The following is a 13,233-nucleotide window of genomic DNA, read 5'->3' on the forward strand; positions in this document are numbered from 1 at the left end:
AATCTGTGGACTGTATGTATTTTAATTCAATAAGGTGCACGTTCTCTATTTATAGTCGAGTATATACAATGTTTTTTATATCTGCGTGTGGTGACGAAGGGATGATAACAATAATTACGTCACTACACTTTTTCTATACGATAAGTTAAGATTTCTGAAAGACAAAAGAATCTCTAAAAACCTATAAACAAACCGATCGACTGGTGCAGTACATGGAGGAGGGGAGGGTAATGTCCTCCTATCACTTGTGAAAGTCGCGACGTCTTAGCGTCGACTAGCGGGACTTTAAAATATCTATCTAGATGGATCTTAAACAGTATATTTAAAATTATCAACCGATTTTATTAGCCGTTAATTATAAATTTGTATGTTTCGTCAAAATACTCAAGTAATAAGAAAAGTCTTTATGCAATTCAATTATTTATTGTCTTCTATTGATTAAGTATATTGTAAAACTATTAGGCATATCCAAGTTTTCTTTTAAAATGGATAACTCAAACGCGTAATATAACATGTAAGCAATAATATTATATATTGTTTGAAATATGATTGGGATCATGAGTGTATGTAAGATTATTATATACTCATATATTATATACAAATTTAGATATTCAAAGTTTTAAACTAGAAATATTTTATAGATATCAGTAAAAATATGTTAAATTAATTTGGGCAGTCAATCAATACAAAACTTACAAATTAAAAAGCTGTATCGGTTTTTACTCTCGTATTATTTACATATCGATAACAATTTATTTAAAATCTATAAAGTTAATCGAGATTCAATTTAAACAGAATAGTTACAGATAGATTTTAAATATTTGCACATGTAAAACGAATATTTTCATCGTTGCTATTTCGAATAGCGGTTTTGTCCGATTGAATACATTTATTTTATAATTGACTAGAGTGCATTTTTATTATGCAAACAATTTTGAAGCAATTCATTTCAATCCTGTTTTACGGGATGGTGAACCGAAATAAAATAACTCTTATAAATATTGAAATGGTTGCCGTACATGTTATAATTGGAATTGAATAGGATTTCATTATTCCAATAAGTCAGTGTTTTATAATAAAAATCATGGGTGACATATTTTGAATCCTACTGTAAATAGATGGTATTCTTATGGTATTATTATATTACATTACTAGCTGTGTATGCGGTGCACCCGCGTGAATTTATAGCTATATATTATTATTCTGTAATAATGTAATCTCTATTAATATACTATATATTATTTTAAAGTTTCATCAAAATCCCTTTAGTAGTTTAAGCGTGAATAAGTAACAAACATTCATCCATACTCACAAACTATCGCATTTCGAATATTATATGATATATAAAGTAGCTATAGTTGAAAAGAACTGCGAAAAACGGGTGTTATACTTTTCAATAGAGGAAGTACATATTTATAGTAATATAGATTTAATACACATATGTAGAATGAATACAGTTACCACTGCTAAATTATTTTATGTAAAAATAACGAAACGAAATAATATACTAAGCAGTCAAACCCCAATATATTTGTTTAAAAAACAAAAATATAGTTTAATAAATGTTCCCCTATAATCACTAAGTGCCTACTTCTACAGTATTAGCTGGCCAAGCAAGTGGTAGAACAACTATGGGTGTCGGGCTGCTCTCTCGCTGGTTGGTTGGGGATGAAATGCAACGTTATTGTTATCCTAGGGTTGCCATCACTGAAAAAATATTTCTATTTACTTCAAATTATTAAATAATTAAGGAAAATATAGATTTTTAATTGTATAATTTATTTAGGGGAGAGAAACGAATTGGTGTAAGTGCTCTATTGCTATCAGCCTTGTCGGGTCGATCTTCACGTGGTTTCCCTGGAAACCATCGTAGCTATTTCCTGATGTATTTGTCACTATGCTTTATGTGATCTGACTAAAATTCGTGCTTACCTTATCTTCAGTCACTGCTAACGGATACTTTTAGCACAGTCGAGAGCACCATTCCATTGTCATCAATATATGTATATATGTATATATATATATAATATGTACAACAACAATAACTTTAAAATTTCGAAAATACTGTACCGACTGCCGTCATATCTATAGACTTTTGTTTTAGCTATGCTGACAGTAAGTCAGAACAAACAATTTTATACGTATACACGAACTCTAAACTTCATGTAAAGTAACTTGACTACAAACTTAACTCGAGACACTTTTAGCATCTCCAGTAGGTTTTAACTTTAAATCTAAAAGTAGTATAAACAGTTATTGTAAACCTTGTGAGTATACTGTATAATTGTCTTCAGTATTAGACTACTACAATCACTACACTGTAACCACGGGGACGATGTTTTAAACTATTTAGAAACTTGATTACAAATTTATTAACTGGAAATTACCTACCTTTTTTAATGACTTAATTAGTATATTTAAAATTGCTGGCAACCCTACTCCCGTCTATTGTGACGAGAGCCATGTTCTTGCAGAGTCAGCTTACGCAACGCCGCTTTCATCCGGTTTAGAGAAGATTCATTATCCCCCTATACCATTAACCGTATGTACAAATATATTCACTTTCATTGTTATACGAGATAATGTAGGATTTAAATAATAAAACAATATAATATTTTGGCATCATAGGTTTGCGAATATGCTGTCATTTAGTATAAAATAATTAAAACTAAACATAAACAAAAGACACTACTATTCTAGTATTGAGAAATTACTATAATATTTTTCAAATTAATAAATAAATTCGTGATTTAATTATGAGTTTATCATTACAAAGAAACATAATTATGAAAAATTTAAAAGCATTTGATTATAATATTAGTGCTAAAGTGCTATCTTTTGTATAATAGGGGAAATCAAGCCATACAATCCAGAGGGTTAATGGTTAGCAACAGGGGCGCATGTAACGTTGGGGTTGATGTGTAAGTTGCATGGTACTTTTAAATTGCGAATAACTTTATGCTAGATATGAGATATTACTGAGAAACTACCAGTCTAGTCTGGAAACGAAATCCAATTCCATAACATTGGTTTGCGCCATTTCGCATTTTATTCTCATGAATTATTCATTAGCAACATTGAATGACAATCAATATTGCCATCAACCCCCAGAATAGTTAATTAGTGCTTAGAAGGATTCGTGTAGCCGGTTTTCTGATAGACTGCTATAATGGAATAAAAAATTCCAAGATGATGTCAAGTTCCCTGTCGTTAGCGAATGATGCCGTAGCAGCATAGAGTGGTTATTATGAATTATTAAAGAAAATATGGACAACGACATACAAATTATACAAAGTATAGATCAGTAGAGGAAGACGAAGTATTCTCAAATTCTAAGACTCAATACTATTCCAAAGTGAAGCATTATCGACTTAGTAACTCGTCTCAAAGGAGATTAATAAAGTTAGTATTGAGGTATTGGTGAGAGCAGGATTCCTTGTATGGTTGAAGTTGTGAATTAAGAGTAACAACTTGACTTGATATACGAGTTACCTTAGCCAATACGGTTTAATTACAGATTGATCTTACGGTAGGTATTAATTTCTTTCCGAGTTTATTTTGCAATCAGATTAGGATCATGAGCAAACGCGGTAAGTGTTTCGTCGCGTTAATTAATTCCATGATTAGTAATAATAATAAAGGGTTTGGGCTAATGTTAGGTGTTTTAGACTTGTAGTACTGCGACCTACAGAGGTCTATTGTGCTCGCCTTGTTTCAGAGTGCTCTACCTAAATCTGTTAGGGATAAGTATTTAAGGATATTCTTAGGCGTGTTAGTCATTATCTCCTCAGTATAGAGTGTGTGCTTTCCAAAGAAGAATATTCGTGTATACAACCTACAACCACATAGGATATGTAGAACATTTTTTTCATCTTGACAATTTTTGTAAATGTAATAACGCATTATTATTATAAATGTTTTACATCAATAACTTAATTAATTAAGATTATGTTAAACTAAAATTCAAATAAATAGTAACATATAAATTAAGTATTTGAAACAACATAACGCGATTTGTTTCATTAGGATCTAAATATACAATAATAAGTATCTAAAATACGTTATAAAAAACTCAAACGTATTTATTCATGTATGATATTTTAGCCAATTAAGCAAGTCAAACTTTTTATGTGAGTTTACCGCACAGTTTCCGTTCTAACGTGTAACTGAACTGTTGTTCTTTTTAATCTGTTAACTTTATTGGCTTTGTATTTATAAACTTATTTTGCAAATCCCGTGCATGAACTATAAAGCTTGGCCGGTTAGTTTGTCATTTAGTAGTTTGTATATGGATTTAACTTCCCCTTGTGTCTCAAATTATACTCTGCACATTGCACGTGTTGCTGTCGCCAATTACCTAAGTACACTGACTCCATCAGCCCATCAGAGCTCGTCTTGTCTCGACTTGTTCGACACTGTTTGCATACCCTCTCTCGGTCGACGCGCACATTGCAAACACAATCGTCGAGAAATGTTTGCACCGAATTTCATATTTTGTGTGCATTCAGCCAAGGTTTTAATATTTGTTGAGTTATAATAGAATACATATCGTCGTTGACTGTATGAGATGCTATGAAAATTGCTTTCATTCTGTATCTACAGACAGCAATGAAAATATTTGAAATTACAGTCTTTTATTATTCTTCACTTTTTAAATTACTTGAAAGTTGAAGAGAATTTTTTATACATACCTTCTATGATTGTATGCACATGAATTGTCCGAGAGTTCATCTTTATTTCGTCAATAAATATGAAACAACATGAGAATTAAGGATTCGAAACTCATTTACTCACAATTTAAATCAAATTTATATCTATGATATCTTAATATATTGATGTTGGAAAAATATTATTTAAAATACTGACTGTTTTTATGAGATGTTATAGCTATAATACATAAACAGTTATTTTTATAAATTGTATTGTTAATATGTATCGATGTAATAATAATTGTAAATACGTACATTAAAAATAAAAACTTAACTACAGTTTATTGCAAATATTTAAAAAAAAACTACTACTGATTGGGATTGAAATTATCACTATTTATTTAAAAAAAGCTATAAATGTTAGATAATTTATCGGATGATAAACGGGAAATAAATACATATATAGCCGAATTACGAACCTACTTACTGCTTTTGACATGGTTATTTGTTACAATAACTAATCCTAATACGTTCAATATACTCAAGAAAGGACTTCTGCGTTCGATATAGATTCATTTGCGGAGTGGGGTTTAAAGAGAAGACTAAATTGGAATTCAGCCAAAAGTATTCACTGTCTACTCTACTATGTGGTATGTAGATAGGTTGCTACGAGGGTTGTACAAATTACTACTTTATTAAAAAAACCTTAAAGTATATAGTACAATGTTAGTCACTATCTACTCTCAGACGGACTTTATCTTGTTATCCATACTAATATTATAAATGCGGAAGTATGTCTGTTTGTTAAAGGTAACAGCAGACTTTTAGTTATATTAATAGATTGATAAAGCATGGGCGGATATAGACCATACTTTGTTTCAAAAAGTAGACAAAGTCGCACGTAGCAGCTATACTTACAAAATTGAAAATCTAAATAATAACGCACAGCGTATAAATTTACGATAGATTTTAGCAACTAGTTTGTATATTCGGTTTAAATATCTTAAAAACATTATTTTAAGTATTTTTCCATAATAAAACAACGTAGTTTATTAATACATCATACTTTATTTTATTGTCTTATTTTTTTCTTATATGTTACTTAAGTGTGTCAAATAAGTCATTTATAATCGATTTAGCAGTTATATCAAACTAAATAACATAAAGAAGTATGCAATTCCAGGGAATTTACTATGGCCACTGAAAGTCGTGAATAAAAAAATATAACGTAACTACAAGTCAGTTTTATTTTTCTACAAAATACACTGGTAATGTGAGCAATTGTGCAATGTGGACACGACGTCAATAAGCAAATTTGTATCCGGAACCGGTGAGCAAAAGAGTGGGTTAACTCGAATGTCGTGTTCATTCGAATCAGCTTTTCATGTTCGCTGGAAAACTCATTTTATTGACAAATACTCTCGAATTCGTTCGATTGCATTTGATGCGATCATTCAATAGATGCTCGTACGTAGCATCGACGAGTACGGGTTGCTGTATGTTATTTTCACACAGTCAATTGGTGTTTATTCTTTTTCAATTGTATGGATACATGTATTATGGATTTGTATTATAAGTTTTAATGAAATCACTGAAACGTGTGAATACTTTTTATTTTAAACATTTTATTACTTTATTTTCTCTGTTTATACATTTATTATTATTAGAGCGAATGCGCAAACGCATAATTATTGCAGGAATTATATATTGGCGATAATAACAAAGATTTGTGAAAAGATTTTCATGCGGGTTTCTTTTATCAACAGAGTAATTCCATTTAAACTGTCTGGTATAGAATTCTTTAAGATTTTGTGTAATTAAATTACTATGCTATAGCTCCTTTTCTCTCTCTTCTCTCTCAGATCAGATAGACAAGTTTACTAAAACGAGTTTGTAAATCGTCACGAAAGACGTCAATAAAGTAATTGATTTTTTTTTCTATAGTATAAGTAATATAAGATTTCTTTGCTTGTTTCGTGAAATATCGGTTTTCAGAATTTAATAATAAGTATTTTCTATGATCAAATATTTGCCAAGCAATACTAAATGAAAAGGTAAGTAGCACTATGAAGTGAATAAACTTCAGTATGAGGTTGTTGAAGGTCGACGACTAGTTACTATGTAATATACATATAAATACTTACTGTCCATTTATAACCTACCAATAACAGTTTACCATCAGATAGCTCTTATGTTTGTTTGCTACCAACATTATAAATTTCTATACCAGCATGTCACTACGTAGTCACTTCATAATTTCCTCGTTGGTAGATGACGTTATTGTTCATGGAGTGACGTCGCATGTATTTTGGTTAATAGTTTCGAGATGGGCCTTTATGCAAACTGTATACACATGTAGCAATCAATCTGGAGTTAATTGCGAAAATGTACTTTTCAATATATTAATCGAGAAAATAGTACGTTTATTTTCTTTATATTCATATATTCATTGCTATGACACAGGTGAATCTGGTAACTGTATATCTAACTGCTGAACTGGGATTGGAAAAACCCTATCTGATGTGGATTTTAAGGGTAATATTCTCATATAATACCAAGCCTGTATGAGGTTTTATTACCAGTTATTTTTGGGCGTATTATATTTTATGTATTGTTTTTTATGGTTGTTGAAACTCATTAGATTTTTGGGTTTAATATATAGTGCATACTGAATATATTAGAATTATTATATACCCTTTATGTTTCATTTTTAATCTTTGTAGTTTTAACAGTTCCTTCAAAGGACTGTAAGCCTACTAAACACCTTGTGTTCTATAATTCCGATACCTATGGCAATTGAATGAGAAATCATGACATTAAGCCTACATCCATTAACATGGATGGATTTATATAAGCTAATCTGATGTTTACTTATTATTACTAACTCGTTTACTATTATTTAACCATGAATTACCTTACATAGAGGTAAGGGCAGAGTGCAGCAGTGACGATATTTTACAGTTGCGGCTGTATCTATGTATATATTTTTTTTTATTTCAAGGTACTTTATTTGCTTGCTTTAGATGCTTTATTTAATTTGATATCCTTACCTACTAACCTATTTCCTTATTATGTGATTTTATTCGTCGCGGTGAGTGTCATAAGATATTTAATGTCATATTCTGTAATTAGAAGCCTCTTGCAATTGCATTTGCATTTTAAATGCTCTTTAGGTCTTTATCGGACTCAGGATCCTGAATGATTTAGTACCCAATAATTGGCTTACTAGTGTGTTACCGTTTAAGTGTATAATACTTCGCACCGCCAAGGGACTTGTTACAATTCTCCAGATCTGCTGCCACGTTTTAAATGACATTATGGTGGGATATGTACATTTAAATTTGTAGTTTTTAAATATTTCAATTTTCTATAAATTACATTGAAACCTGTTTAATCTGATTTATTTCATTTTCTCTTTTTTATATTTTACAAGCTACTCGCCCTGGCTTCGCACGGTTGTACATTATACATAAAAATCTTTATCTTGAATCACTCTATCTATTAAAAAAACCGGTTCAAAATTTTATACTATATAATGATTTTAAATTCAGTAGCTCCTTCTGCTAGTATGTAAAACTTGCTATTTTATATATATTTAACCCAGAATATTGCGCACGCGCAATCGTGAACTATCGTGAATTATTATTTTTATCTATAGGTACTTTTGTGTTCCCCATTTCGCGCGCAATTATAGCTTGTGTTTATTACGTATGTATATTCTTATAAAGATTTTTTTTAACATTCCTTTAAATAGAAGTTTAAAATTGGCAAAACTCTGTAGTTAGCCCATAATCAGAATATCCGCCATTTTGTAGTGATAATTACTTTTTTATTTATTATCATGTAATTCTAAATTATAATAAATAAGCATCACAGCTAAACGGGGTTGCGCTCGCATTCGGTCTCTATACATTTTTCTACCTTTAGATGTATACTCTTCTATTAGCTTCTTTTATAGATACTAGACTATTTTTTGAGCAATTTGCACCAAATATCTATTATGTATATATATCTACAGTCATGTTACATTATAAGTGGTTCCTTCTAGAAATCATAATTATAAATTTCCGACAAACTGATTCGGCTTCATGACAACATAAGAATGTTATCTTAACATACTCGTATCGATAAGTAAACAGAGAAAACAGCTATATTTATTTTCTAATTCTTTAATTATATGGATTTTAAAGCAATTTTACCCTTTTGTACGTTAAGAATATTTACGTAAGTATGTAAACCTACCATTATCTTTGTACTTAGTCTGAATAATGTATAACTTAATAGCACGTCAATATATAGTGAGCAATACTGTGAAATTATGAAGCAATTAAATAAACCGCTACAAATTTGTTTATGTGTGTCATTACAGGGTATTGGAAATTCACACGCCGGGTGTAATTTAATAACACTCGTATCTAGTTGTGCTAAAATGTTACAGGAGCAAAATTGTAAGTACAAGAGTGAGTTTATTTATATGCTCATTTTTGTTTCTATAGATGATGTCGCACACGCATGCGCTATGAGTATACTATCTAGCTAGCTGGTATCCCATCATCTTCCACTGATGGTGTATCAATGTAATATGATGGGATGGATAAAGTAAGGTCATCTAACCTATTATGGCGAATTCACAGGACTCAACCACGATGCGGTTTAGGTTAGACCGCGTAAAGGTCGACCTGATATGGTTTTTTGGCAATAGTGCCACTAGTTCGCATTACTTACTCCCTTCGTCTTAGTCATATTTGATAGGTTGTTTCGCTTTCACGGCTTAATCAAACATCGTGATATTTTGGTATATATATTTTATTGTATGCAGGTATTTGAAGTGAAGAACACCATGGACTACTTTTTATTATAGTCAATCAAGGTGACTCTTAAATCGCAAGCAGAAATTAACAGAATTCTTTTAAAAATTCGTTCGGTAAACAGACGTGACGAGAATGTTTGTCACGCTTGTTTCTCATAGGGGTAGGCAGAAACTATGTTATTCCATGGGAAATTATGTATTATTATTTTATTACTTATTAGCCAGAATATAGACAAACTGACAGTTTTTTACCATTGATTCCATACGAACCCATTACTTACCTTTAGAAAGTATAATAGATTATATATGATGATGCTCCTTCGACGTATAGTACCTATAGGTATATTGTGACTAGCTATTACTTGCGAATTCGTTTACATTCGTTTTTATTTTATTTATATAATGAGATAGATTTAAAAAAGTATTTTTGAAGACGCGATCCATTTGATATCTTTATTCAGTATTTATGTTATGATTATTTATATACATGTATATGTATGTCTGTCTTGAGAAAATAGTTCGGTTATGTAACTATTAGGTTACAGAAATCTATACGCATTGCGGAAAATACCCGTAATAATATACTTATAAATTTATCGAACAAAAATCGCTTTTGAGAAGTAGTTTTGCATTAGCGTAGAATATATTATGTGTACTTTGTAGTTCGCAGTATTTATAATATATGATATTATCCACAACTAAAGTGGGACATATGTTGATTGTCCATCGTAATGATCATCTTTCAAATTATATGTGTTATTATGTTATTATACCGTAATATTGTATCGTAATCATAAAATAATTAATGACGCATCGTAAACGATAGTGGATTTTATCATCACGTATACGATTTATTTATTATACTTACAACTTGTGTATAATTAATACAGTTTAGCAAAAGTCTTTCATATCTTTTCTAATTCAATTTGTATTCATTTTTAGAAAATATTAAATATGTTTGAGTAGATTTATACTTAAGTAAGTTATATTGTTATAAATTGAGATGTGTTCAATTTTTTCTTAAAACTGTATTTATAAATAAAGTTCTTGAATACAAATATGGATACCGGACCTCATATAGAAAAATGAAATGATATGTTGACATCGGAATTTGGTATGCCTGAGGTCAAATATCTTATATAAATAGGAAATTTACACTATTTCTCTATTTATGTTCGCTATACAATTGGATTATGTTTTGATTGTTTGTAATTGTAATTAAACTATTAAGTATAAGTGCGTGGCCTAATTTGGTCCGATATGGCTTGCTAATATTATAGCTTCGCCTGTTTGAACTTAGTATATTTTGATATTCCTTTACATATTTTTTTTTATCGACAATTGTTTATCTCTTTATTTTTGTTTATTTAGTTGTTTGTTTGTATTTAGGTACGTTGTGTATTATTTTGGGAGGGAACGCGCGGCTTTAACATTGTTTTGATATTTAAGATGTTTTGTTTAGTTATCATGTTTATTTTTTTGTAAATTTAGCATGAAAAATGGATTTCGCGTGCGCAAGAAAAAACTTTAATTGATACGAATTCGCAAAATATTAGCCAGTCGCAATAAGGCCAAAATATTTTTTAAAACAGAATGTAAACAAACACAGTATACAAGTTGAACAACAAGTCCAACTTGTAACTAAAGTTCTAGTTGTTGTAGTCGACCTTGGGTTGTTTGGACTTCGTTGGAATGTGCAACCGGAGCGTAGTGGGCGGCATGCGCTGCATTCTGGAACAGAAGGAGAAAGAGAGAGGGGGAACTCACCGTTGTAGAGGAGCGTGGGTTCTGGATCACGCGGCGAAGGCCCCGGCGCGGTGGCAGCGGGAGCGGGACTGCGGCCGCGCCCCTCACCCACCACGTCGATCTCCTCATCCGACTCGTCGGCCAGCTCCGCAGCCGGGGCCGCCTTCCACTTCTTGGCCATGAGGCAGCGCGGCATGGCGGCGCCCGCATCAGCCTCAGCGCGGCCGCATCAGCGAGAGACAGACGAACAGAGAAAGATAGAGAATAGAAAGAGCGGCGCCCCAGGCGAGCGGCGTTACAGGTCGCGCGCGTCCTCTTGCGTTGTGAGGATCTGCTGAGAGGGCATCAGTATATATGTGGAGGCGGGTGGTGCGCGCGCACCCGCTTCGATCGATGGGGGAGGTTGGTTGGCGGTTGTAGCACGCCGCGCAAACTTTGCCCGACAACTTAGAGCGACACTTGCTCAAGAGGGCGACGGCCGACCCCACACGATCAACCAGTGGGAACATCGCGAATGTACCGTGTTCAGGGACACACGACCCCTCTACGTATGTACACCTACGTGTCCCGATATTGGTATTTGTGCCGCTGAGGGAGCTTGTACTGGGGCAGCGTTTTATAACTTTTTACAACTTGTTTTCGTATCTGGAAACTTTATTTTTAATATTTAATGGTTGTAGAAGTTTGAATGTTGAATGCACAGCAATGGATAGAAATACAGATTGTGCAAAGTAGTTTAAGTTTGAAAGTAAACTATAAGTATTAGTTATTAAACTTTATAAAACTTTTGAAAAGTTATTTTATTGACAACAATAGCTCTCCAGCATTGAATTACCGTGTAATAATATTATTTTTATTCATCTTATGAAGTTTTGTTCATAACTTTTACTTTGGAACTCCGAATTAAAATTTAGTGGAAGCCAATTAGACTATACCGCATAGAACTTCGGGCCTATAAGTAACACGCAAACTTCATGCAGTTGTGACATCAAACTATATTTCTATAGTTCTGTATTTTAATAATATTATATGTAGACTGTTTATAAACTTTACCATAATTTGAATTAAACTATACATAATATCTTAAATATATTATAACGTGAAAGTTTATGAGTATGGATGGATGTTTATTACTCTTTTACGCAAAAACTACTGAATGAATTGTGATGAAACTTTACAGTAATATTGCTTATACATGAGAATAATACATAAGCTATAATTTTAAAAGATTTTATGTAACTTGGGTGAAATATAATGATAAATATCATGTAAGTGTGATGCAGACGAAGTTGCGTGGTCAGCTAGTGTTTTATTTTACAACTGGCATTTTACGAGATAAATTTAGCATAATGCATATCTCTTGTTACATTAGTAAAGTAGGAAGTCTGTCTGATGCATGCGGATCGTCTCTGTATTTAAAATATGTAAGAGTAATGTTATTCTTAGATTCCGGAAAGAAAATCTTGACTTCTGTCAAGTGTCCTAAGACTGCACACGTTCTAACAATACAAAACAATAAATAATTCTTTTATAACTTTGAGATTTATTTTAGTTGCTTTCTTGTATCCCAGTTCCCATTGTTATGAAACAACTGTTTGTTTTCTAACAATGTTTTTCTAAACAAATGGGATTTTATTATTCAATTAAGGTAAATAATATACATCTACAAATAATAATAATAATAATATATCAGGACAATTCATCATCCATCTAGTCCCAAGATAAGCAGAGCTTAGTGTCTTTTGATATGATTTGGATTATGGTATCCGTAACTATTTTAATGCCTACAAATGAGTACTTTCTAATTATATTGTTTCATCAACATTTAGTTAAATCAACAAGATATGTAAGAACTATATCTTTTAACTTTTAACAATTGATTACGAGACTACACAACTTTATTTTTATTTATATTTATATGTTCTTTTTAATTACAAAATTTCTAAATAATTAATATCATTGAAACGAAATATAATAGTAGAGAATGAAAATATTTTTTAATGAAAGTACATATAAGGTTCGTAATGC

At 31.5% G+C, this 13,233-nt stretch overlaps 1 protein-coding gene across 1 annotated transcript in view; it reads right to left on the reverse strand.

Annotated features, from left to right (window-relative positions):
• LOC131849202 (transcriptional repressor scratch 2-like) overlaps positions 1-11,401 on the reverse strand; it is a 55,036-nt gene extending 43,635 nt beyond the window's left edge. The window contains exon 1 of the mRNA XM_059199213.1: positions 11,227-11,401. Within this exon, the coding sequence (XP_059055196.1) occupies positions 11,227-11,401 (175 nt within the window). The remainder of the gene's footprint in view (positions 1-11,226) is intronic.
• Positions 11,402-13,233: the final 1,832 nt, after the last annotated feature.

This window comes from Achroia grisella, unplaced genomic scaffold (genome assembly GCF_030625045.1).
Source record: "Achroia grisella isolate CSIRO2021 unplaced genomic scaffold, CSIRO_AGI_Agris_v1 utg640, whole genome shotgun sequence".
Lineage (NCBI taxonomy): Eukaryota > Metazoa > Arthropoda > Insecta > Lepidoptera > Pyralidae > Achroia > Achroia grisella.